The 25,272-nt window shown below is 34.0% G+C and overlaps 1 protein-coding gene across 1 annotated transcript; it reads right to left on the bottom strand.

The window, feature by feature from the left end:
• Positions 1 to 209: 209 nt before the first annotated feature.
• Positions 210 to 24,353, bottom strand: LOC138315086 (uncharacterized). Its single transcript, XM_069255821.1, has 5 exons — positions 24,230 to 24,353; positions 15,699 to 15,858; positions 11,286 to 11,414; positions 10,924 to 11,045; positions 210 to 8,640 (listed from the first exon to the last, which is right to left on the bottom strand). The coding sequence occupies exons 2-5, from the start codon at positions 15,853 to 15,855 to the stop codon at positions 8,365 to 8,367; spliced, it is 684 nt and encodes a 227-aa protein (XP_069111922.1). The 5' UTR covers positions 15,856 to 15,858; positions 24,230 to 24,353; the 3' UTR covers positions 210 to 8,364.
• Between the last annotated feature and the right edge of the window lie 919 nt (positions 24,354 to 25,272).

The following is a 25,272-nucleotide window of genomic DNA, read 5'->3' as shown; positions in this document are numbered from 1 at the left end:
AATAGGTCATCCTGACCCTTCGGATCAGATGACCAAATAAAAGGGAAAAAAATAGGGCTCTTTACTGATACTGTTATATCGATGAAGAATAAAAAAAAAAAATTAGTATCCTTCATATCGACCAGTATCACCCAGACGAAGTGTATGATAACAATTTTACCAATAGTAGATGTATAATTTATTTACTAAAAATAACAAACAAACAAGTAAAAAGACAAATCTTTGGTTTATTGTCCAACATCTCCTTAAAAGGTAGTCAAAGCCATATAAAGGACATTATCGCTGTCATACTGAAGTATACTGACTACTCTCAGATAGGTCATTTCAGATACACAAATTACGGCTTTTGAACGTACTAATGAAGTTTCATACTCATATAGTTTTAAATATACAAAAGGTGTGAACATCATCCTCAGCCAATATCATTATTTTGTTGTTAAATTGCAAAATGAAAATAATCCTATTTACATGTAGCATATGAAATGATAAGGTGTCTTTATGATGTTTGTATACATCTCATGATACAATACCCATCCTTGATTCTTCAGAGGTTACTATCACCGATGTAATATCCACCCTGGGACTATCTCATAGTAAACATGGAGGCAGTTCAGACTTTAGGACTAAACAAAAGATTCCAGAGGAATCTTTGGGCCCACCAATTTTTTTCTTCATTTCAAGTTCCAAGATAACTACCTGTCTGCCATCTTGTTGTCCGATCAGTCCCAAAATGCAATATGCACAACTAGAGTCCTAGTAGAACCAAAAGATAGATCTCACCATTAACAAGAATTGTTAAGAAAGGGACGGAAGAATGGACGGACAATGAACGAACGGCAATTTGAATAGCATTCAACCACTGTGTGCCATTATTCAATTCTTTTCATGTACTTCAAAGGACCAACCTGCCTGGGTAGGCTCTACTGCCTTCAGTTTTGCTATGACATATTCCTGGGATGGATATGACGAGAAAGATAGTAATCCCTGGAGTACCGAGGATGTGCAATACCATACATACATTGTACATGTATACATGGATTTGTTTGTTTCATGATGACATGCACATATATGTAAATAAGTCTATAAAATGAAAAAGGAACTAAAGACGTATAAAAGGTTAAGGAATACTTGATCTATCTAGATTTGTCCATATTCTCTATGTTCTAGCATGGTATGCTTAATACGAACTATTGGATATTCTAGAACACTCTATGTTTGTGACATGTACAAAATCTATCATGCGTGTAAAAAATATGACAACCAATGCTTAAAGATGCAACATTGCTGACGGATGGTATTGTTTTCTTTATCAAAAAAAAGGAGCAGACAAATTAGTATTTATCTTCAGTTCCAATGAATACTTACTTCAAACCATTACCACCTTTGAAAACTTTGAGCTTCTTATTTTACTTCAACAAAAAATATCAAAAAATAATTAATTGTATCCAGAATTTTTTTTCTTGTATTCCGAAAAAAATCTATGGCACTATCCACTATGTCCTTTATGAAATGAAGCACTGATTGGGCATGTAACAAAAGCAAAATAAAATGTTTTATATGTATTTATTTTATATGTAACATCAGTTAGGGTTCAAATGTATCAAAAGTATCATTAATGTTCTGTCTGCAGTGGAGCATCTTTAATCATATTTCTTTAACTTACTGGCTCAACAAATAATTTACTGTATTTTAAATATATAAACAAAGATATATGTACATGCAGAAATATGTTACACATCTCTATAAACAAAAAAGGTGTCATAAGTACAACAAATAAACATATCATTATGTGTAATCTATGCAGTATAGAAAGTTAGGGATTGTTAAAATTGCTCAACGATCAAAAGAACCACATTAATAACTATATATATATATATATACACTGTATCACAAGATGGCTGTGTGTCAGCTCAGTAAGAAAATACCATGTTCTTGTACCATAAATATATAACAATAACAAACTGAACATCATTACTTAAAAAAAAATTCAGACTTACCACAGACTTACCACAGACTTACCACAGAAATATGTATACCTAAATGCAAAATTTTACACCTTAAATCTACAAAAGTTAGCACTGTACATAAATACATGTATAATGTAAGACCACCAAATTTTGAAAAATGAGTGTGATATATAATTTAGTTATTATATCTCACACTCTGGTGTTAATTCTTGCTTACAAACAAACAAACAAAAATAATAAAAATGTTTTTAGATCATATTAACATGTAAAATATGTATTTATACATGTACAACAATTTTGTTACATTATGAACATGGTCTTAGACTGAATACAGCTGTCTACATGGAAATGGTATCACTGCTAATTAACCTATTTAATTTTAATTTACTTTATACCTCCGAGTCCAATATAATTAAATTAATATGAGCATGGGCCTTAACGGTCAAATCAGTCACAGTCAAATAGGAAATTAATTTAATTAGACATGGTGTCATGGTGGCCATCTTGATTTGTGAACAACCCAAAAAGTAACAAAACATGGAGGGGATCATTTCAGGATCATGTCAGGCAAGTTTCAGCAAAGGGTTAGTTCAAAATACGTTTCAAGATGGCTGCCCTGTCTAACACGAAAAATAACATCACTTGATTGGGAGGTCCATGTCAGGATTATTCCAAGCAAGTTTTAGCTAAATGACACCAGTAAAACTTAACTCAAAATGGCAAATGTGGTGGCCATCTTGGATTTCGGTTCAAACTAAAAATCATCAAAACTTGGTAAGGACCATGTCAGGATAATTTCAGGCAAGTTCAAGCTGAATCGCAGCGGTAGAACTGGAGCTTAATGCTACAGAAGTGTAAAATGTAAAATTTTTACTGATGGCAGTAACATCCCACTGCTTTAGAAAGTCTGAACACATAGTGAGAAAGGTTATAAACAACAAATTACTTTCAATTCGGTTTTTGATTAACTATAAGCGCAGAGGGCCTGTATTGCTCACTGGTTTATGCTAGGCAATGTTCTGAAAACAGGATCATTGTTTCTTTTCTGTAGGATTTTAAAATATTTACCTCTAAGTAAGTGTGTGTGTGTGTCAGAGCCACAATTTATACAAACTTCCCCTTCCCCAAAGATGTTTCTAGCAAAATTTTGTTACAATCCATGCAGAGCTCTAGACTAGTAGCATTTTAAAGGATTATGGATAATCATGAGGTTCAACTGTATAGATGTATCAGAGGCTAAGAGCCTAAATAGTCATCTTACTAAATTATACACAAACTCGTTCATTAAAAATAAATATCATGGACCTTTTGGAAAATAACAAATAAAAAGATATCAGAAGTCAAAAGTGTGCTGAAGGTCAAGGTCATCATTAGAACAAACTTGATAGTCCTTCATCCCAGCAAGCTATAGAGCCAGTATAAGATCTCTAGGGGTCTTCATGAGAAAAATTGGTAGCCCTTCTTCAGGTAACCTACATGTTAAATATGAGCCCATGTTTAATGAGGTGTTTGAATGAAAGGTTTAACCAATGAAGCAAACATGATGACTGGAGAGGAAAAGCCTATAATCTGACTGCCAAAATGAATGTAGAGAAATATATTTCAATGGCTGCATGTACGTATATATATATATGGAAAATTTGATTCTTAATCAAAATAATTCCTTAGTAAATAAAATCTGCTTGTGCTGATAAGCAGATAAGACTAGTTTTGTTTTACTGGGACCTACATTATAATACGGCCTATTTAAAAAATACAAAGGCATTAAATCATTACTGTTTGACAGTATAGCACCAAATCACAAACACATAAGATACAAAGTACAGTGAATACAAAACAAGCATATTTGCATGGTTATAAAATGTTCTTAGATTTACTTGTACATTGTTGACAGTTGTATGATGACAAGTACAACTACATACCAAAAACAGTGTGTTCATCGCGCAGACTTAGTGTGCCATGTACAACACTGTTATAGGTAGGTTTCACATCGATAGCAAATAAGTCAAACTGAAGCACAAATATTGTAAATCCTTGTCTGAAATTGAAAATGAAATTTTAACATTTCTTTTTAATCTTTGTCTGATAATGATACGTTTATTTACCAATGACCTTTAACATGATCATTATGTTAGGGTCGAATAGAGGATAGCATTACAAGGGCACAACTCTTCATGGGAAAGGGACATAACTACAACTCTTCATAAGCCAGGGACATAACTCACTATAAACAAGAGGCCCAAAGGGCCTGTATTGCTCACCTGGTTTGTAATGCAAAGTAATGTTCTAAATACAGCTTCATTGTTTCTTTTCTGAAGAAATTCAAATATTTACCTCTAATTCCCCCATTGGACCCCACCCCTCCTGCCCCCAAGGGGTCAGAGCCAAAATTTATACAAGTTCTGTTCCCCTTCTCCCAGAGATATTTGTGGCCAAATTTGGTTACAATCCATGCAGAACTCTAGGAAAAGTAGCAATCTATAGGATTTACTTCTATTTCCCCTATTGGGCCCCGCCCCTCCTGCCCCTGGGGGGTCAAAGCCAAAATTTTTACAAGTTCTGTTCCCCTTCCCCCATGGATGTTTGTGGCCAAATTTGGTTATAATCCATGCAGAACTCTAGGACAAGTAGCGATTTATAGGATTTACCTCTATTTCCCCTATTGGGCCTCGTCCCTCCTGCCCCCGGGGGGTCAGAGTCAAAATTTATACAAGTTCTGTTCCCCTTCCTTCCTTCAAGGATGTTTGTGGCCAAGTTTGGTTACATTCCATGCAGAACTCTATCACTTGTAGCGATTTAAAGGAAATGTTGACAGACGGATGGACGACGAACGCCGCGCCCTGACATAAGCTCACCGGCCCTTTGGGCCAGGTGAGCTAAAAATAGAGGACAAAACCTGGGACATATACAATGTATGACATCATACACAAAAGGAAATTTCTGGCTTTACAGTGGATCCATATATGGGGTTATAATTAGGGAACAGTGCAACTCCAGATACCACATTATACCAGCACCAAAATTACCAAAAAATCCATATTGCACTCAAACCTTATTACACTAGTCCAGCTGTCACTCTATATTTATTATTATTTATGTATAAATAGGGGATACAGAATGATTAATTGTTGGGTATGGAATTTATTCCATATAAGCTAATTATTTATTAAAAGTTACAAATTAAGACACAAGCTTTTAACAAGTGCTTTTATAACTTTTAAAAAATAACTAGTACTGAATAGTGTGGTATAAAAAATATTCAACAACCACAAGTCAGATAGAAATATTGCAAGGATAAGGTTAACATGTATATGCCGACATAATATTATGCAAATAGTTAAGGTGTAGTGATATTTCCATCAGTAAAAAGGCACTCATAAATATAGACTCCATTAATATTTAGTTTTTAATCATATTGCTTACTTAATGTCTTTTTGAACTTAAAACTTATTGTTAGACTAGTATATGTACAAGCATTCTCAGGGAATGGTGACATCTACTTTCCGCTAAATAATATTCAAATCAGTGTTTTAAAGTCTGAACCTAGTTTGGTAAATCTACCAAATCCGTCGGTAAAATCCTTGTACAACAAGACATGACATTGAACATCTAGAAGAATTTCAGTTCAATTGTATACAACAGTTGGCAAATGTGAAAGATTTTGACACCACAACATATCTCATTTCAACAGTAGTTTGTACCGTGAAAGTGCTGGTCAGAGTACAGCAGTATGACGTCACTCAGTTATTGATGATGTTGACAAATGGTGACATGACCTTGAGGAAAAAGTAGTTCTTGTTAATCAACAGCTGTAGCAATGATGGTCAGAGGTTTGAACATCACACATCACTGCATGGCATGCAGTGTGGTAGAAACATATTTACAGAATTCATGTATAAACATTTTCTTTGTATCGGCCACACATATTAAATGACCAAAGAAAACATATATTCATGAAGCCATAACTAATCAGGTCTGTACGCTTTGTCAATCAACCAAAGTATGAAAGAATTTCTTTATCAATAAATGGACAAGGAAAAAAATGTCACATCAATAAATTATCAATTACCGTAATACACAAGTAAAGCTTTATCTATCAAGCATTATATTTCTAACATGGAACAACAACAAGGTTCTCCAATGAGATAGTCAATAAATCCTGTCAGCTCTCACACATTTACAACCCTATTGTGTTTTGAGACTTCTTTCTTATTCCCTGTTCTGTGTATAGCTACACACTCGATAAAAAGCGCAATATGATAATTTATTAAAGTTGGTGACTTGAAAAACTCACCATGATTTTTAACATAATGTAACACCTCTCTGGTTGATTTACAGTACTAGTCTTTCATGACCTACAATTATACTTTTTCATTATATCCACTATTAACTCTGCAGATAGTGTGAGCCCCAAATTCCCACAGAAACAATTTCTTTGGCACAAGAAAAAAACCTATTGATTATGCAATCTATGGTAACATAGACAAAGGCCCAGGGGCCTTAACAGTCACCTGAGTTCAGAATGAAACAAAATCATACTGATCGATGCAAACATCATTCAATTGGCCCATCAGGCTCATGAAGTCAGTTGGTGATATTATCAATTTGATCTTTTAATCTATGAAGAGTATTTGGTTCCATCAAATCTGTGAATTCAGAAGGTTTTTTCAAATTTCAGTCATTTTTGCCCCCTTTTGGCCCTATCCCTCTGGTCCCCTGGAGGTCAGTCAGCATGATGTTACAATGCTATCTTTCACTAATAATAATATGAGTTTTATTATTTTCCTATGAAAATTGAGCAAATAATGTTTATAAATGTGTTTTACCTTTACAATCTAAAAGTAATCTGACACCCTCCCTAGAGAGAAATCTGAGACCCCATGACAGTGAAATTAACAATTTTGTAGAGAGCTGTAAGACCTTTCAAACTATGAAGAGTATTTAGTTCAATCAAATCTGAATGTGATGTATAAATGCTATCTCAGGCTAATAATTCTAATCCAGCTTGACTCATTTCCTATGACAATTGAGCAAATAATGCTCATAAATGTGTTTTACCTATAAATATATAAAAAATAGTAAATTTGACTCCCTCCCAAGGGGAAAATCTGAGACCCCAGGGCCATGAAATTAACAGTAGAGGGCCGTAAGACCTTTCAAACTATGAAGAGTATTTAGTTCAATCAAATCTGAATGTGATGTATAAATGCTATCCAGGCTAATAATTCTAATCCAGTTTGACTCATTTCCTATGACAATTGAGCAAATAATGCTCATAAATGTGTTTTACCTATAAATATATAAAAAATAGTAAATTTGACTCCCTCCCAAGGGGAAAATCTGAGACCCCAGGGCCATGAAATTAACAGTAGAGGGCCGTAAGACCTTTCAATCTATGAAGAGAATTTGATTCTACTACAGTACTACATACATCTGTGAATGGAGAAAATGATTTTTGAAATTTCAGTCAATTTTATCACTTAACCCTCCCACAGCCCACTGGGGGTGTGGTCATATAATTTACAATTTTGATTGGTCTTATGTCTTGTAAAGTTTGAGCAAAATTTCACTGAATTTGCTTCACCAGTTTTGGAGAAAAAGAAGAAAATCTAAATTAATTACTGACACAAGTCAGATGAGGCACGAGAAGATGGACGACGATAGAGACAAAAGACGATTAGAATGGGTCACTTTTTAAAAGACTTCCACTGAGGCGATTGACCTAATAAACTACATGTAGTAATGTCAGAAAGACAGACAATCTTTATATATATATATGTATAAACATATATATATACATGTACAGACATAATAAATCCTAAAAACACACAGTACATGTTATAGATATGTAATAGCAGGTCTGCCATTTCTGTTACATTTCAAACCAATATGTTTATAAAGACAACCTGTCTATAGTGTCCTTTGTTCTGTCTCTCCTTCAGCAGTTGTTATTGACAGGTTTGACTGTAAATCTCTCCATCTCCATTTATATAAGCGAGGCAAGACGGGATGGGATGTGACATGACACGAGACAGGACATTGGTAATACTGTCACAATATGGCCTCCATTTTATGGACAGGGCATAAAAGTGAGGACATTTGTTTAACTGAGGAATGACACTGTGTGACTGATACAGGACAACATATCAAGCCTCTTGTCATCTGGACACAACTTTAGTTTCTTAAACCATACCAATATGGCTTCCTCTGGAGTCACCAAACCTGTGAATGATGACCTGGGGTCACCGGTCAATGATGACTTGTAAACTGGGGTCACCGGTCAGTGATGACTTGTAAACTGGGGTCACCGGTCAGTGATGACTTGTAAACTGGGGTCACCGGTCAGTGATGACTTGTAAACTGGGGTCACCGGTCAGTGATGACTTGTAAACTGGGGTCACCGGTCAGTGATAACTATTGTAGTTTTATCACAACTATCACTGTCTTGTTCAACAATGGTAGTCACATTCACATTGACAGGTGTTGGGGGAGCCACCTCTACATTGTTTACATTATCCACAGAGAAACTTCGACGAGATACACATGATGAATTTCGTCTCATGAATGGTGTTTTTCCAAACACAGATTCATGACTCCTGGCAAGGATGGTTAAAGCTGCATCGTAATTTGGAGGTGGGGTCATAGGGGGCTCCTCAGAAGACGTCATTCTCCCCTAAAAATAAATTCAAAATATTAAAACAAATTTTTTTTTTCACACTGAAAATATTTTTGTATCTGAATATAACAAGAGATAAATTGTGACAACGGAAAATGTTTTAATGGCAAATAATCAAAAATGAGGTAAAAAAATATAACATCATATGAGAATATATCCAGAGCTTCGACACTGATTGACGATTTATTAACCTGTATGCGAACAATCACAAGTAAAAACATAATGTTTGTTGAATTACACAAAACAATTTTGTTTTGGCTTAATTATCGAATAATCAAATACCAGACTAAAATAGAGCTTCAAGCGGTTTCTGTATCAAGGGCAACAACTCTTACAAAAATACAAAACATGGTCAACATGATAAAAATATAAATTTATTTACTTCAATTACAACAAGACTAGCATTATACTGTACTTGTAGACAGTTATACACTAACAAAAGATCCCAGAGGGATCTTGGCACCCACCAAAGAATGTCTATGTCTGATAATGGAAAGAGGAATTTTTCGCTGCTTTTCAAACTTTTTCAAACATACTACAAGTATATATAAAATTTGAGACAGATCACTTAAGTACTTATGAGAAATAGCGGTAACAAACTTCAAATATAACAAGAGGCCCAAGGGCCTTAACCGTCATCTGACTACCTTGGCAATAATCATATAGGAAATTAATTAGATATAGTGTCATGGTAACCATCTTCGATTTGGGATCAACCAGAGATGTAACAACTCTTTGTCAGGACCATGTCAGGATCATTTCATGCAAGTTTCAGCGAAATAGTAATGGTAGAACTTGAGAAGATGTTCAAAATGTGTTTTCAAGATGGCAGCTGTGGTGGCCATCTTGGATTTCGGATCGACCAAAAAAATAACAACGCTTTGTCGATTTGAGACAGATCTCTTCAGTACTTTCTGAGAAATAGCGGAAGCCATCTTGTTTACCGATTGGTCCGAAATCGCAATATGCACACCTAAGGCCCTAGAGGAACCTACATATGAAATTTGAGAAGGATCCCTTTAGTACTTTCTGAAAAATAGTGATAACAAACTTTAACTATCAAAATCCAAGATTGCTGCCTGGCGGCCGATTTGGAACCATGTCATGATCATTTCATGCAAGTTTCAGCCAAATCGCTCTGGGAGAACTTGAGAAGAAGTTAAAAATGTATTTTCAAGATGACGGCTGTGGCGGCCATCTTGGATTTCAGAGTGACCTGAAAAATAACAACACTTTGTCGGGACCATGTCAGGATCATTTCATGCAAGTTTCAGCAAAATTGCACCAGTAGAACTTGAGAAGAAGTTCAAAATGTGTTTTCAAGATGGCGACTGTGGTGGCCATCTTGGATTTCGGATCAACCCTCATAATAATAACACTTTATCGGGACCATGTCAGGATTATTTCATTCAAGTTTCAGCTAAATCGCACCGTTAGAACTTGAGAAGAAGTTAAAAATGTGTTTTCAAGATGGCAGCTGTGGTGGCCATCTTGGATTTCAGATCGACCCGAAAAATAACAACGCTATGTCGATTTGAGACAGATCTCTTCAGTACTTTCTGAGAAATAGCGGAAGCCATCTTGTTTACCGATTGGTCCGAAATCGCAATATGCACACCTAAGGCCCTAGAAGAACCTACATATGAAATTTGAGAAGGATCCCTTTAGTACTTTCTGAAAAATAGTGATAACAAACTTTAACTATCAAAATCCAAGATTGCTGCCTGGCGGCCATCTTGTAAACCGCTTTGGTCTCAAATCTCAATATGCACAACTAGGGCCCTAGTGGAACCTAAATATGAAATTTGAAAATGATCCCTTCAGAACTTTATGAGAAATCGCGATAACAACCCTAGAGAGCCCCACTTAAGGTGTGAAACTTACCCTAGAGAGTCCCGCTTTAGGTGTGTGTCTTGCACTAGAGAGCCCCACTTATGGTATGTGACTTTTACAACTGAGCCTCATTTGAGGTGTATGACTTACCCGAGCGAGCCTCATTTGAGGTGTATGACTTACCCGTGTGAGTCTCGTTTTAGGTGTGTGACTTATCTAAATGAGTCTCATTTGAGGTGTGTGACTTACTCGAGCAAGCCTCATTTGAAGTGTGTGACTTACACGAGCGAGCTTCATTTGAGGTATGTGACTTATACAATTGAGCCTCATTTGAGGTGTGTGACTTACCCGAGCAAGCCTCATTTGAGATGTGTAACTTACCCGAGCGAGCCTCATTTGAGGTGTGTGACTTACCCGAGCGAGCCTCATTTGAGGTGTGTGACTTACCCGAGCGAGCCTCATTTGAGGTGTAGGCGGATAAAGATCTGTTGTAACTACCTCTTCATATGTCGGAGGTGGCATGTATAAAGATGCATGATCCTCATCATCCCGATTACCATCTGTAAAAGCTTCAAAAAGAAAACACAGATCAATTACACAATAATACAATATCTTTTAACCAAATTACAAAATTTATCTTTTGCCCTTTTTAAATTTGTATTTTGCATATCAAACCAATTAAAATTTTTGTTCACTCCACATCAAAATAATTATGTCTGCAACTTTATCTTCTTGTATTTTATGTGCCTATACCTATACAATCTGCCTAGACCTTATCCCCAAATCGATCATGAGGCTAAGATACCTACAGCCGTTACGCCGGGTGCCTACTCTTTGGCGCTGCTGGAAACAGTATAAGACAATGAGGAAGATAACAACAGCCAATCCAACAACAATCATTATGAGGATAGTGTTCTGGTTCATCAACTGTTCCTCCGCTACAAAACACAAGCAAACAATGTAAAACTTTATCATCCACTAAAAGTAACTCTTAACCAGTAGTTATTGATTGACCCAGTTAAGATGAAATTCTTTATATAATATAGATGGACAAGCTTTTTCTTTAACTGAGTTCAAATGTCAAAGTATAGGTCACAGTGGTCTAGTTTTAATAAATAACACACGTAGATAGACCCACATGTCAAGTATGAACTCTCAATGCCTAATAACAAAGGATATAAAGCCAATAAAGACAGGCTTTTTTTACAGAGGTCAAATGTCACAGTGACCTAGTTTTAGTAACACCTGTAGATGATGGATAGAGGGTATAATACTTCGATAGAGGTCTATAGTTGCATGTATGAGTGATAGCAGAATATTAAGTATTATCAAGGTTATACATACTACAGAATATTTAGTATTATCAAGGTATATACATACAACAGAATATTTAGTATTATCAAGGTATATACATACGACAGAATATTTAGTATTATCAAGGTATATACATACCACAGAATATTTAGTATTATCAAGGTATATACATACCACAGAATATTTAGTATTATCAAGGTATATACCTACAGAATATCTAGTATTATCAAGGTATATACATACGACAGAATATTTAGTATTATCAAGGTACATGTATATACATACGACAGAATATTTAGTATTATCAAGGTATATACCTACAGAATATTTAGTATTATCAAGGTATATACATACTACAGAATATTTAGTATTATCAAGGTATATACATACGACAGAATATTTAGTATTATCAAGCTATATACATACAGAATATTTAGTATTATCAAGCTATATACATACAGAATATTTAGTATTATCAAGGTATATACATACAGAATATTTAGTATTATCAAGGTATATACATACCACAGAATATTAAGTATTATCAAGGTACATGTATATACATACGACAGAATATTTAGTATTATCAAGGTATATACATACGACAGAATATTTAGTATTATCAAGGTATATACATACTACAGAATATTTAGTATTATCAAGGTATATACATACTACAGAATATTTAGTATTATCAAGGTATATACATACACAGAATATTTAGTATTATCAAGGTATATACATACGACAGAATATTTAGTATTATCAAGGTATATATACATACTACAGAATATTTAGTATTATCAAGGTATATACATACTACAGAATATTTAGTATTATCAAGGTATATACATACTACAGAATATTTAGTATTATCAAGGTATATACATACTACAGAATATTTAGTATTATCAAGGTATATACAAGAATATTTAGTATTCAAGGTATATACCTACAGAATATTTAGTATTATCAAGGTATATACATACGACAGAATATTTAGTATTATCAAGGTATATACATACTACAGAATATTTAGTATTATCAAGGTATATACATACTACAGAATATTTAGTATTATCAAGGTATATACATACTACAGAATATCAAGTATTATCAAGGTATATACATACTCGGAATATATAGTATTATCGAGGTATATACATACTACAGAATATTTAGTATTATCAAGATATATACATACGACAGAATATTTAGTATTATCAAGGTATATACATACTACAGAATATTTAGTATTATCAAGGTATATACATACGACAAAATATTTAGTATTATCAAGGTATATACATACTACAGAATATTTAGTATTATCAAGGTATATACATACGACAGAATATTTAGTATTATCAAGGTATATACATACTACAGAATATTTAGTATTATCAAGGTATATACATACGACAGAATACTTAGTATTATCAAGGTATATACATACAACAGAATATTTAGTATTATCAAGGTATATACATACAGAATATTTAGTATTATCAAGGTATATACATACTACAGAATATTAAGTATTATCAAGGTATATACATACCACAGAATATTTAGTATTATCAAGGTATATACCTACAGAATATTTAGTATTATCAAGGTATATACATACCACAGAATATTTAGTATTATCAAGGTATATACATACAGAATATTTAGTATTATCAAGGTATATACATACACAGAATATTTAGTATTATCAAGGTATATACATACAGAATATTTAGTATTATCAAGGTATATACATACTACAGAATATTTAGTATTATCAAGGTATATACATACTACAGAATATTTAGTATTATCAAGGTATATACATACTACAGAATATTTAGTATTATCAAGGTATATACATACAGAATATTTAGTATTATCAAGGTATAATACCTACAGAATATTTAGTATTATCAAGGTATATACATACTACAGAATATTTAGTATTATCAAGGTATATACATACGACAGAATATTTAGTATTATCAAGGTATATACCTACAGAATATTTAGTATTATCAAGGTATATACATACTACAGAATATTTAGTATTATCAAGGTATATACATACGACAGAATATTTAGTATTATCAAGGTATATACATACTCGGAATATTTAGTATTATCAAGGTATATACCTACAGAATATTTAGTATTATCAAGGTATATACATACGACAGAATATTTAGTATTATCAAGGTATATACATACTACAGAATATTTAGTATTATCAAGGTATATACATACAGAATATTTAGTATTATCAAGGTATATACATACGACAGAATATTTAGTATTATCAAGGTATATACATACAGAATATTTAGTATTATCAAGGTATATACATACCACAGAATATTTAGTATTATCAAGGTATATACATACTACAGAATATTTAGTATTATCAAGGTATATACATACAGAATATTAAGTATTATCAAGGTATATACATACCACAGAATATTTAGTATTATCAAGGTATATACATACAGAATATTTAGTATTATCAAGGTATATACATACCACAGAATATTTAGTATTATCAAGGTATATACATACGACAGAATATTTAGTATTATCAAGGTATATACATACAGAATATTTAGTATTATCAAGGTATATACATACTACAGAATATTTAGTATTATCAAGGTATATACATACAGAATATTTAGTATTATCAAGGTATATACATACAACAGAATATTTAGTATTATCAAGGTATATACATACAGAATATTAAGTATTATCAAGGTATATACATACGACAGAATATTTAGTATTATCAAGGTATATACATACAGAATATTTAGTATTATCAAGGTATATACATACTACAGAATATTTAGTATTATCAAGGTATATACATACAGAATATTTAGTATTATCAAGGTATATACATACGACAGAATATTTAGTATTATCAAGGTATATACATACGACAGAATATTTAGTATTATCAAGGTATATACATACAGAATATTTAGTATTATCAAGGTATATACATACGACAGAATATTTAGTATTATCAAGGTATATACATACTACAGAATATTTAGTATTATCAAGGTATATACATACGACAGAATATTTAGTATTATCAAGGTATATACATACACAGAATATTTAGTATTATCAAGGTATATACATACTACAGAATATTTAGTATTATCAAGGTATATACATACGACAGAATATTTAGTATTATCAAGGTATATACATACTACAGAATATTTAGTATTATCAAGGTATATACATACTACAGAATATTTAGTATTATCAAGGTATATACATACGACAGAATATTTAGTATTATCAAGGTATATACATACCACAGAATATTTAGTATTATCAAGGTATATACATACAGAATATTAAGTATTATCAAGGTATATACATACCACAGAATGTTTAGTATTATCAAGGTATATACCTACAGAATATTTAGTATTATCAAGGTATATACATACACAGAATATTTAGTATTATCAAGGTATATACATACTACAGAATATTTAGTATTATCAAGGTATATACATACTACAGAATATTTAGTATTATCAAGGTATATACATACGACAGAATATTTAGTATTATCAAGGTATATACATACTCGGAATATATAGTATTATCAAGGTATATACATACGACAGAATATTTAGTATTATCAAGGTATATACATACAGAATATTTAGTATTATCAAGGTATATACATACTACAGAATATTTAGTATTATCAAGGTATATACATACTCGGAATATTTAGTATTATCAAGGTATATACATACTACAGAATATTTAGTATTATCAAGGTATATACATACTACAGAATATTATGTATTATCAAGATATATACATACGACAGAATATTGAGTATTATCAAGGTATATACATACGACAGAGATCTACTGCCTTTATACAGGAGCCATCTTCACACTGCCGGTCTCCGTTAAAGCTACAGGCGGGATTGCTATGGATCTCCATCCCCGGCCTTACCGAAGTCGTTGATATCCCCATCTTCAGCGTTTCTTTTACCTCTGTCGTGATGTTCATGATCTATTTAAGAGCACCCAGATAAATGGCTATATTGACTTAACTACTTGACACATGTAATATATATATATTGCAAATACATATATTGTATAAGTTAATCTGTGTGAGAGTATCTGGTAATTTGATAGTCTAATTATATATATTAATTAACTCTTGCATTCATATTACTGTAAAAAGTTCTAGAAACAAACTAAGAGTACTTTGATTCGTGTTTTAATTTACATATAACTTCAACTTTAGATAATAATTTGCCATCAAAATTGATGATGTCATAGTGACACAAAGGTTCAATTCTGCGAAGCACATATTTTAAACATATATATCATACTGTATTTCTGGGGCCCCTATTAATGCACCTCATATTAAACAAGGCGTTATTTCCCATGCTTTGGTCATTTCATACAAATTTTGTGGTAGATGTCAGTGGTATCTACGGTCCATTTTATATAGACAGCTTTTAAATATTTGTGTTATTACCTGTACAACAAATGGTGTTTAATTACAAAGGGACTAATGGGTGCATATGGTAGTTGGCTGTTGTGTACTACACAAGTTATACAACAAGAGGCCCAGAGGGCCTGTATCGCTCACCTGTTTTTTTGGGGGGTTTTGTTTGGAGTAATTCTGTAATTTAGTAAATAGTGATACAAAAATCACAGAGACTCTTACAATTAGAGAAAATAGCAAAATTGACCCCATAATTTGTTTGATTTTGAATCCCAACTATATAATGATGCTATGGATAACATACGAATATACTAACCAATACGTCGTTTCAGAGAGGTCATATATGAAAATAGTTGCCAAATTAACCTTTTTGGCCCCGCGTCTAAGGCCCCCGGGGGTCAGCCCTATCATTTTTACAATTTTGAATCTCCACCCTATAAGGATGCTACCATTGCATTATGAGTGCTATCCCATGCTTAGTTGCAGAGAAGAATTTGTTAATATGGTAACAGCTAAATTGATCCCTTTTGACGCCATCCCTCTGGCAACGGGGGGTCAGTCCCATCATTTGTACAATTTTGAATACCCATCATATAAGGATGTTACCATTGCATTATGAGTGCTCTCCCATGCTTGGTTTCTGAAAAGAAGTCGTTTATGGGTCATTCTACAGAAATTGCTATATTCTTGTCAGCTGTGGTCCCTGTAGAAAGGGACCAGCTAGAGCAATGCAGTTTGATCTTAATAACTGAAGATCATAGTCTTCTTCAATGGTAAATGAAGACATATGTGATTTTTGTTGAATTTTTTCATTTTACAGTAATTTTAACACCTATAAATGACCAATTCCGTATTGCTATATAACTTTTTAAAGCTTTAAAAAAAGTATTTATAAGACCATCAACAAATAGGTAACACATTTGAATAAAATGAAGTGATGTAGGGATTTTAATAAAATACAAGAGGCCCAGAGGGCCTGTATCGCTCACCTGGTTTGTAATGCATAGGAATGTTCTGAATACAGGTTCATTGTTTCTTTTCTGAAGGAATTTGAATATTTACCTCTAATTCCCCTATTGCCCCACTCTTTCTGCTCCAAGGGGTCCAAGCCAAAATTTATACGAATTCCGTTAACCCCAAGGATGTTTCTGGGCCAAATTTGGTTAAAATCCAAGCAGAAATATGTGACTATTAGCGATTTATTGGATTTACCTCTATTTCCCCTATTGGGCCCCGCCCCTCCTGCCCCCGGGGGGTCAGAGCTAAACTTTATACAAGTTCTGTTCCCCTTCCCCCAAGGATGTTTGTGGCCAAATTTGGTTACAATCCATGCAGAACTCTAGGACAAGTAGCGATTTATAGGATTTACCTCTATTTCCCCATTGGACCCCGCCCCTCCTGCCCGGGGGGGGGGCAGAGCTAAACTTTATACAAGTTCTGTTCCCCTTCCAAGAATATTTGTGGCCAAATTTGGTTACAATCCATGCAGAACTCTAGGAAAAAGTAGCGATTTATAGGATTTACCTCTATTTCACCTATTGGGCCCTGCCCCTCCTGCCCCAGGGGGTCAGTGTCAAAATTTTTACAAGTTCTGTTCCCCTTCCCCCAAGGATATTTCTGGTCAAATTTGGTTACAATCCATGCAGAACTCTAGGACAAATAGCGATTTATAGGATTTATTTCTATTTCCCCTATTGGGCCCCGCCCCTCCTGCCCCCAAGGGGATCAGAGCCAAAATTTATACAAGTTCTGTTCCCTTTACCGGTAACCCAAAGGATGTTTGTGGCCAAACTTGGTTACAATCCATGCAGAACTCTAGGACAAGTAGCGATTTATAGGATTTACCTTTATTTCCCCTATTAGGCCTCGCCCCTCCTGCCCCCTGGTGGTCAGAGCCAAAATTTATACAAGTTCTGTTCCCCTTCCCCCAAGGATGTTTGTGGCCAAATTTGGTTACAATCCATGCAGAACTCTATGACTAGTAGCGATTTAAAGGAAATGTTGACGGACGGACGACGGACGGACGGACGGACGGACGGACGGACGGACGGACGGACGGACGGACGGACCATGGACAAAAAGCGATTTAAATAGCCCACCATTTCATTTCAGAATATTTTATTGTCAGATGTTACATACAATTGGAATTGGGCAACAGGCAACATGCCTATACACGCCCTCTCCTTACATATTAACAGTAGATACAAATTAATATTGATATATACATAAATAATCTTAATTGCTATATTTATTTAATGATGATGATTTCCTAAAACATCAAGCTAGATATTGATAAACATCATATACAAAATGTCTCCTACTTCATATCATTACAAATAGAAAAAAAAAATGATTTTACAAGATATTCAACGAATTCAACGAAATCTATTCAACATAATCAGCGAAATCTATCGGTATCTGATGATGGTGGGCTAAAAATATCCTAAATGTTACATCCTAATTTTTAATTTAAAAACAATTTCTAACATAAGAATGATAAAATTGGCATTAATATCTATTTTAATTGAGCTCTTTTGGTATCCTTTGATAAGTTATGTTGACATTTCATGGAAAACAGTATAAAGATTATATATTGAATTATCTGAATAATTTCTCTCATCATTTAAAAAGCATTAACAGGAATGATATTTTCACTCACCTTGCATAACATAATTTGTAATATAGTCAAATTAATTTTTGAAAATGGTGATACAAGTCTTTTTTTTAATTAAATTCAATGTTTTCCTGCTACTGTGACAAAAGCAATTGATTTGCTTCAAGTCTGAAATTTCCATTTAGCTATGCTTAAAATGTCAATTTCTGTAGAATGACCCTTATATGGAAATAGCCAAATTAACCCCTTTTGGCATTGCCTATCAGGCTCCTGGGGGGGTCAGTCTTATCATTTTTACAATTTTGAATCCCAACCCTATAAGGATGCTACCATTGCATTATGAGTGCTCTCCAATGCTCAGTTGCAGAGAAAAAGTCATTTATATGGAAATAGCCAAATTGACCCCTTTTGACCCCGCCCCTCAGGCCCCCTGGGGGTCAGCCCTATCATTTGAACAATTTTGAATCCCCACCCTATAAAGATGTTACCATTGCATTATGGGTGCTATCCCATGCATAGTTTCAAAGAAGTTCAAATTAAAGTGGTTTATATGGAAATAGCCAAATTGGCCCCTTTTGGCCCCGCCTTTCTACCATGGAGAAGGTGCGCAGGAGGCGCATACATCTGACTTAAGGGGCGCTTAGACCGTATATGGGGGAGCTTGAAGTGAGAAAATGGCTGACGGTAGTTGTTAACATTTTTACGATGCAATCATAGACACAGATATTGAAAGGAAAATTAAAAACCAACAATTTTTGCATGTAGAGTGATTTCCATTCCACCGATTAAATGTGTTAATTGAAGCCAAGGATGCACGATTCGTTCAAGCTAAGCCACATAAATCATATGAGTAGGGGCGTGGAGTGATTTGTTTACATTTTTGTCGCTGTCAAAATACGGAGCATAAGGTGGTTTTACGTACTTAAAACTGTTTGTAAAGATACATCATTGATGTTAGATGTTTGTAGATTAATTTGTAACAAAATTTTAGTTGTAATTCAGTGGTGATTTGAAGAAATAGTGAATATACTGGGGACGGAGGTATGGGTGAGCACGTCTATGAATTTCATAATGAGGATTTGCCGCTATATTGTAATTTGTTAGCCTTATAAATTATAAACTAGTGTCATGTAATCTCATTGAAAAATAACAATTACTCGATATTCCAACTACACATGAAATCCGTTGAGCGATACGTGTATGTTTTATGTTTATAGATATCTTTCTTTCATTCAGGTAATTAATTACAATACTAAGTAAATATGTTGCAACTTTGGAAAATACCTTTACATACCCGGGTACCTGAGCCAGGATGTTAGTTAGCTCAGGGGGTATTGTCTTGATTGAACACATACTAGACTTTATTTTACTAGTTAAAATTATACAGGTACATACAGATGTAGCTAGGCTGTCGTAAAAACGGACCCCCTGGAGATTAATTAGGTTACAATGATCGAGGTATACCTACATGCTGTGACGCTTGACTGATCATCATATCAGGTAAGGTGTTACATTTGGTATTTGGCTAAGGAATGGCCCCAGGGAATGAGTCGAATGGGGGCAACGTGGAAAATTAAAGGCCCTGCATGGTGGTCATAACAACAGACCTACAGGTATGTTCCTGTAGATTGAGACAGGTACACTATCTAAATATTATGTGGAATTATTACACAACTATATACCTGTATCCCCATCTGTGTCTGTATGTTAATATGTCTATGCATGGGGTATATACATAATTAAGTAATGATACGATTCAAAAGTGTAAAATATAAATTTACTGGGTTAAAATAAAAAACAGTAATTTAATATTCTGTGTGTAAAAGCATTAAAACAGATTGACTATTAAAATGTTTCTGACAGCATGAATTATGACACATTATCTGCAACTTTAGCGTGATTTCAATGTAGATATAATGTCGATAGGTATTCCATCCGAAATGATCATATCAACAAACAAACCAAATCAATAAATAAAATATGTGAATCAAAATTTATTTCAAAGCTTATGATTGAATATTATTTGTCTACAATATCAATGTAGAACTATATGCATGAAAGAAATAAAGTATGTCTCTGGTTTAAATATCGCCAAAAACAGGGACGTAGATGATTTATAAATCATGTATATGGAAATTAACCTCATCTAAATTAATTTTAAGTGAGGAGATCATTCTACAGATTAATGTAGGCCTAATGGATATATACATAACTTAACCCTGCAGGGCCCACCCATGTGCTGTTCCCAGCTAAAATAGGGTCTCCCATCGATCCCGTCCCTCGCTAACGTAGAGTAAATTTTGCCAAATTTCAACCATTTTACAAGCCATGGAGAAATTTTACTTCTAACAGCACCTTTCAATGTTAATGAAAATCTTAATTGGTCTGGCTCTCGAATTGTAAACTACGTAAAATCACCGCATGCTGGGTATTTTTACAGCGAAAAATGTAAACAAATCACTCCAAGCCCCTACTCGCATGACTTATGTTGCTTAGCTTGAACGAATCTTGCATCCTTGGCTTCAATCAACACATCTTATCGGTAGAATGGAAATCACTCTACATGCAATAAAGGCCCAAATTGTTGGTTTTTAATTTTCCTTTCAATGTCTATGTCTAATGATTGCATCGAAAAAAAAATATAAACAACTACCGTTGGCCATTTTCTCGCTTCGAGCTCCCCCCAATGCCGCCTCAGCGCCCCCTAAGTCAGAGGTACACACCTCCTGTGCACTCAGATTCCTTTAACCTTCTCCACGGTGCTTTCAAGTCCCTGGGGGTTAGCCCCATCATTTGTACAATTTGCAGTCAGTAACCAATAATGATGCTACCAGTCAAATTTTGTTGAATTACGACCAGCGGTTCTGAAGAAGAAGTCAATTGTTGACGGACGGACACCACAGCATGGCATAACCTCACCTTGGCCCTTTGGACCAGATGAGCTAAAAATTGAAATTCCAGTCCACAATAACCTTATAACTGTCTCCCCCCCCCCCACCCCACACCTTTTGATGGTTGGCAACCTGTGACAAAATTTTAATCGACATTTCGCACTCAACAAATTATGGATGAATTTATATATGATAACTTTCACAATTACAAAATTATTTCTTCAAATAATCGTGGGCATCAGTGGTAGGTAACATATATATACTGCATGACTTTATCTTTCTGTAGTCGGACACAAATTCTAGTCGTAGAATTTTTTCTAGTGAACCACGAATTAAGCCATTTACCGTAAATTGGGATATTTTGGATATGGTCATATTTTGACTTATTTGGCGTTAGATTTAACACCAAAATTTGGTAAAATATTGTACGTGTACATTACGATCAATATATCTACATGCCATTGATTAGGTATGTGAACATGTACATTGTACTATCGGACAAATTACTCAATCGCATTACATAACATACGATGTACATTTTTGTACTGTCAACCGAAAAAAAACAAAATAATGTTACTGGTGCGAGTCTCTTTTTTTGCAAACATGTATATAATTAGATGTGTGACTATAAATCACTTCTATTGAAAACCAATATTTCAAACAATTGTCAAAGTATCAATAAGGCTCTCAAATCCAATCACGTCGTTTTTTCATTGTTGCAGGATGTATATGTCTTTTGATTTTTTCTTTTGATGAAATCAAGTTATGCAACAAAAATTTCCATAGCATCTAGGAAAACGCCAATTTAAATGCACCAAAATTTAACCATCCTATTTTGATACAAACACACCAAATTTTCCCCAATTATGGTATTTTAGAAACATACAAATGTTAGTCTGAATTATCTAAAATCTGTCACTGATCTGTTTGTGTAGTAACCCATGAGGAACGCCACCTCGTCAATAACCTGAATAAATCAAATTGATTAAAGGGACAATTCATTCTAAGAGAACATTAAAATTTGTATATATATCAGATAAAACAACTTCTAATGGAAATTACATCAGTCAGTTTTACTGTGATATGCCTGAAACGCCTATGGTGGTGACACGTGTGTGAAATATTCAAACTTGCTCGCTGTCCGCCATTACACACTGTGGTCGAACTTCTTGTATGCCGAACCCTGTCCCTTGCTCGTAAAGTAATGCAACTTTTGGCTAGAACTGCTCAAATCGCTCTGACAGTAGTGTGTTTACCTTATTAGGTGAATTGTCTTGCCTAAAAATCATTTTATCACCTTCTCAGTGGTTATGTAGTTCATTTGTTTAACGTGCGTGACTTTGGCTCGGGTATGGGTACAGAGATAATATTGTACCAGCTTAATCGTATTGATCAACGATTTGATATTTCAACGATATTAATTAAAATACTTAACAATGTTGTGGAATTTGTCAATGTTTTACGTTATATGTTTCATAAGAAATGTAGAACAATACATTTATGCTATATTTTGCTTATTGGTTATGTAAAAGAATTTGCCTGAGTGAATTGTCTCTTTAACACTTTTATGGTGAGAGCTTGTTAGCCAAAGATATTTCATGGGGCCGGGGAGGATCGAGCTATATACTTTGCGTGCCGGTTCAATGGGACAGCCATGGGAGCCTGTCAACTCATCAACTCTGCTGTAAAAATAACTATTTTTTATCATTGCACCGAAAAAATGAAACATTATTATTTTGGTCATCCTGATTTATAATGTTCCTGTCCAGATGACATTTCCAAGTTGCAAGTTGAAATGTGTCAGTTAATCATTTTTTTGATAATTAATGCACATGCTGTGACTGCAACCTTATATTTTATATATTAATCAGATTTGCTTTTTTTATTACTCTTATTCATTTTGAGCCAGTTGCATTTGGATTTTTTCCTGTAACATATTATTTAATATTTGGTGCGAAACTTCAGTGTCTTTGGGACGAACCGTTTGGGGGCAAACCAACTTTGGAGCTTACCGTCCGAGGACTATTCCACTTCAGATGGAAACGTCTGGATACCTATAAATGTGTAATGTGTCAGCTTCAAAACTTGATTGGCCATCAATAATAATACAAGTCTACTGCAGCACCCAATTTCAGAAAAACGTATATGATTATCAACAATCTGTATAAGACATCCAAGAGAAAATTCAACCGGGATCCAGCCGGGATTCCAAATCATGGATCGTCGTTAAGAAATTATCACAAAATGTCCATATTTCCTCAACGTTGGACAGGTTATTACAAAATCCTATCATCAGATGAGAACAATTCACGGAGACAGGAAGTGATGCTCACACGGAGCTCTCACACGGGCAAAATCAGCTGCAGACATATTACAAAATCAATTCTTAATGATACTTAAGTTAAGTTAAGTTAATACTTACAAAGACATTTTTACGTGATGAGTTTGTGGATTAATTTGTGTTCATTGTTTACATGGGTTGATCTATGTGAACAGAAACGAAACATGTTCCCTAATATATTTCATCGCTTCTCTAAGAACCTCGGTCACTCATACGCTAGAAAGTAATATAAATTCTTCTCAGCTGAGCGCTTGTCAGAGGTTTTTTTTGGCACGACTAAATACCCACAAGTAGGCCTAATTGATGGTAACATATAACAGGTTTTTTTTCGGATATTTTGCACAAAAAATTACAAGCTACACCACATTTTACGAGTCTACAGTCAGTTACACCTAATGTTAGGACCAACGTATATACATTGTTTAGTAACTTAGCTATGTTGAAATACACCGTGAAAAGTGAAATATTAGGCATATACAGTATCTGTAGCGGGATTGGACTGGGTCGATCATCGGTGACCAGCTGCAGGTAGCTCAGTCGGTAGAGCACTCGGCTAGTATAAAAGTTTGCCTCGAAAATTACTGTAAAGTTTCCTAAAAACAATAATAACATATCCAAATTTATATCGATTGCCTAGGATAAAACAAAGGTTTCAGAAAGGATGATGGGCCTTGGCAAATAAGAGTGTTTCATTAGTATTACACAAGTGGTAATGTGTTGTATTGGGTAGTATTTGGCATTTAGCCGCACATGGGTGCGTAATATCTGGTTGGAAATATTTTAGTCCGGATATGCTTAAATACTGGAAACGGTTATATTTCTATAATTTGATTTTGTATTTACGATATTATATTTTGTTTTGAAAAAAATCTGACAATGCTAATGACCACGATTCCATTTCCTTGATCAGAAAATTATTATTACTAATATCGGATCTCGGACGAGAAATAGTCAGGAAATTAGAATGACCCGGAAGTAAACATTTTGGCGGCTGATTTGGAAACGGAGAGAAACACACTTGGTTGTTTACTATTTAAAAGTATGTTTCTAAAACAATTATGGAGACTTTGGATCTTACAAAAGTTTTCTAACATAGATATCTATTTATGTATTGCAAAATTCAG

This window comes from Argopecten irradians, chromosome 2 (genome assembly GCF_041381155.1).
Source record: "Argopecten irradians isolate NY chromosome 2, Ai_NY, whole genome shotgun sequence".
In the NCBI taxonomy this organism is placed as follows: domain Eukaryota; kingdom Metazoa; phylum Mollusca; class Bivalvia; order Pectinida; family Pectinidae; genus Argopecten; species Argopecten irradians.
Note: the sequence above shows the minus strand (reverse complement) of the source record. Positions and strands in the feature narration are given on the sequence as shown.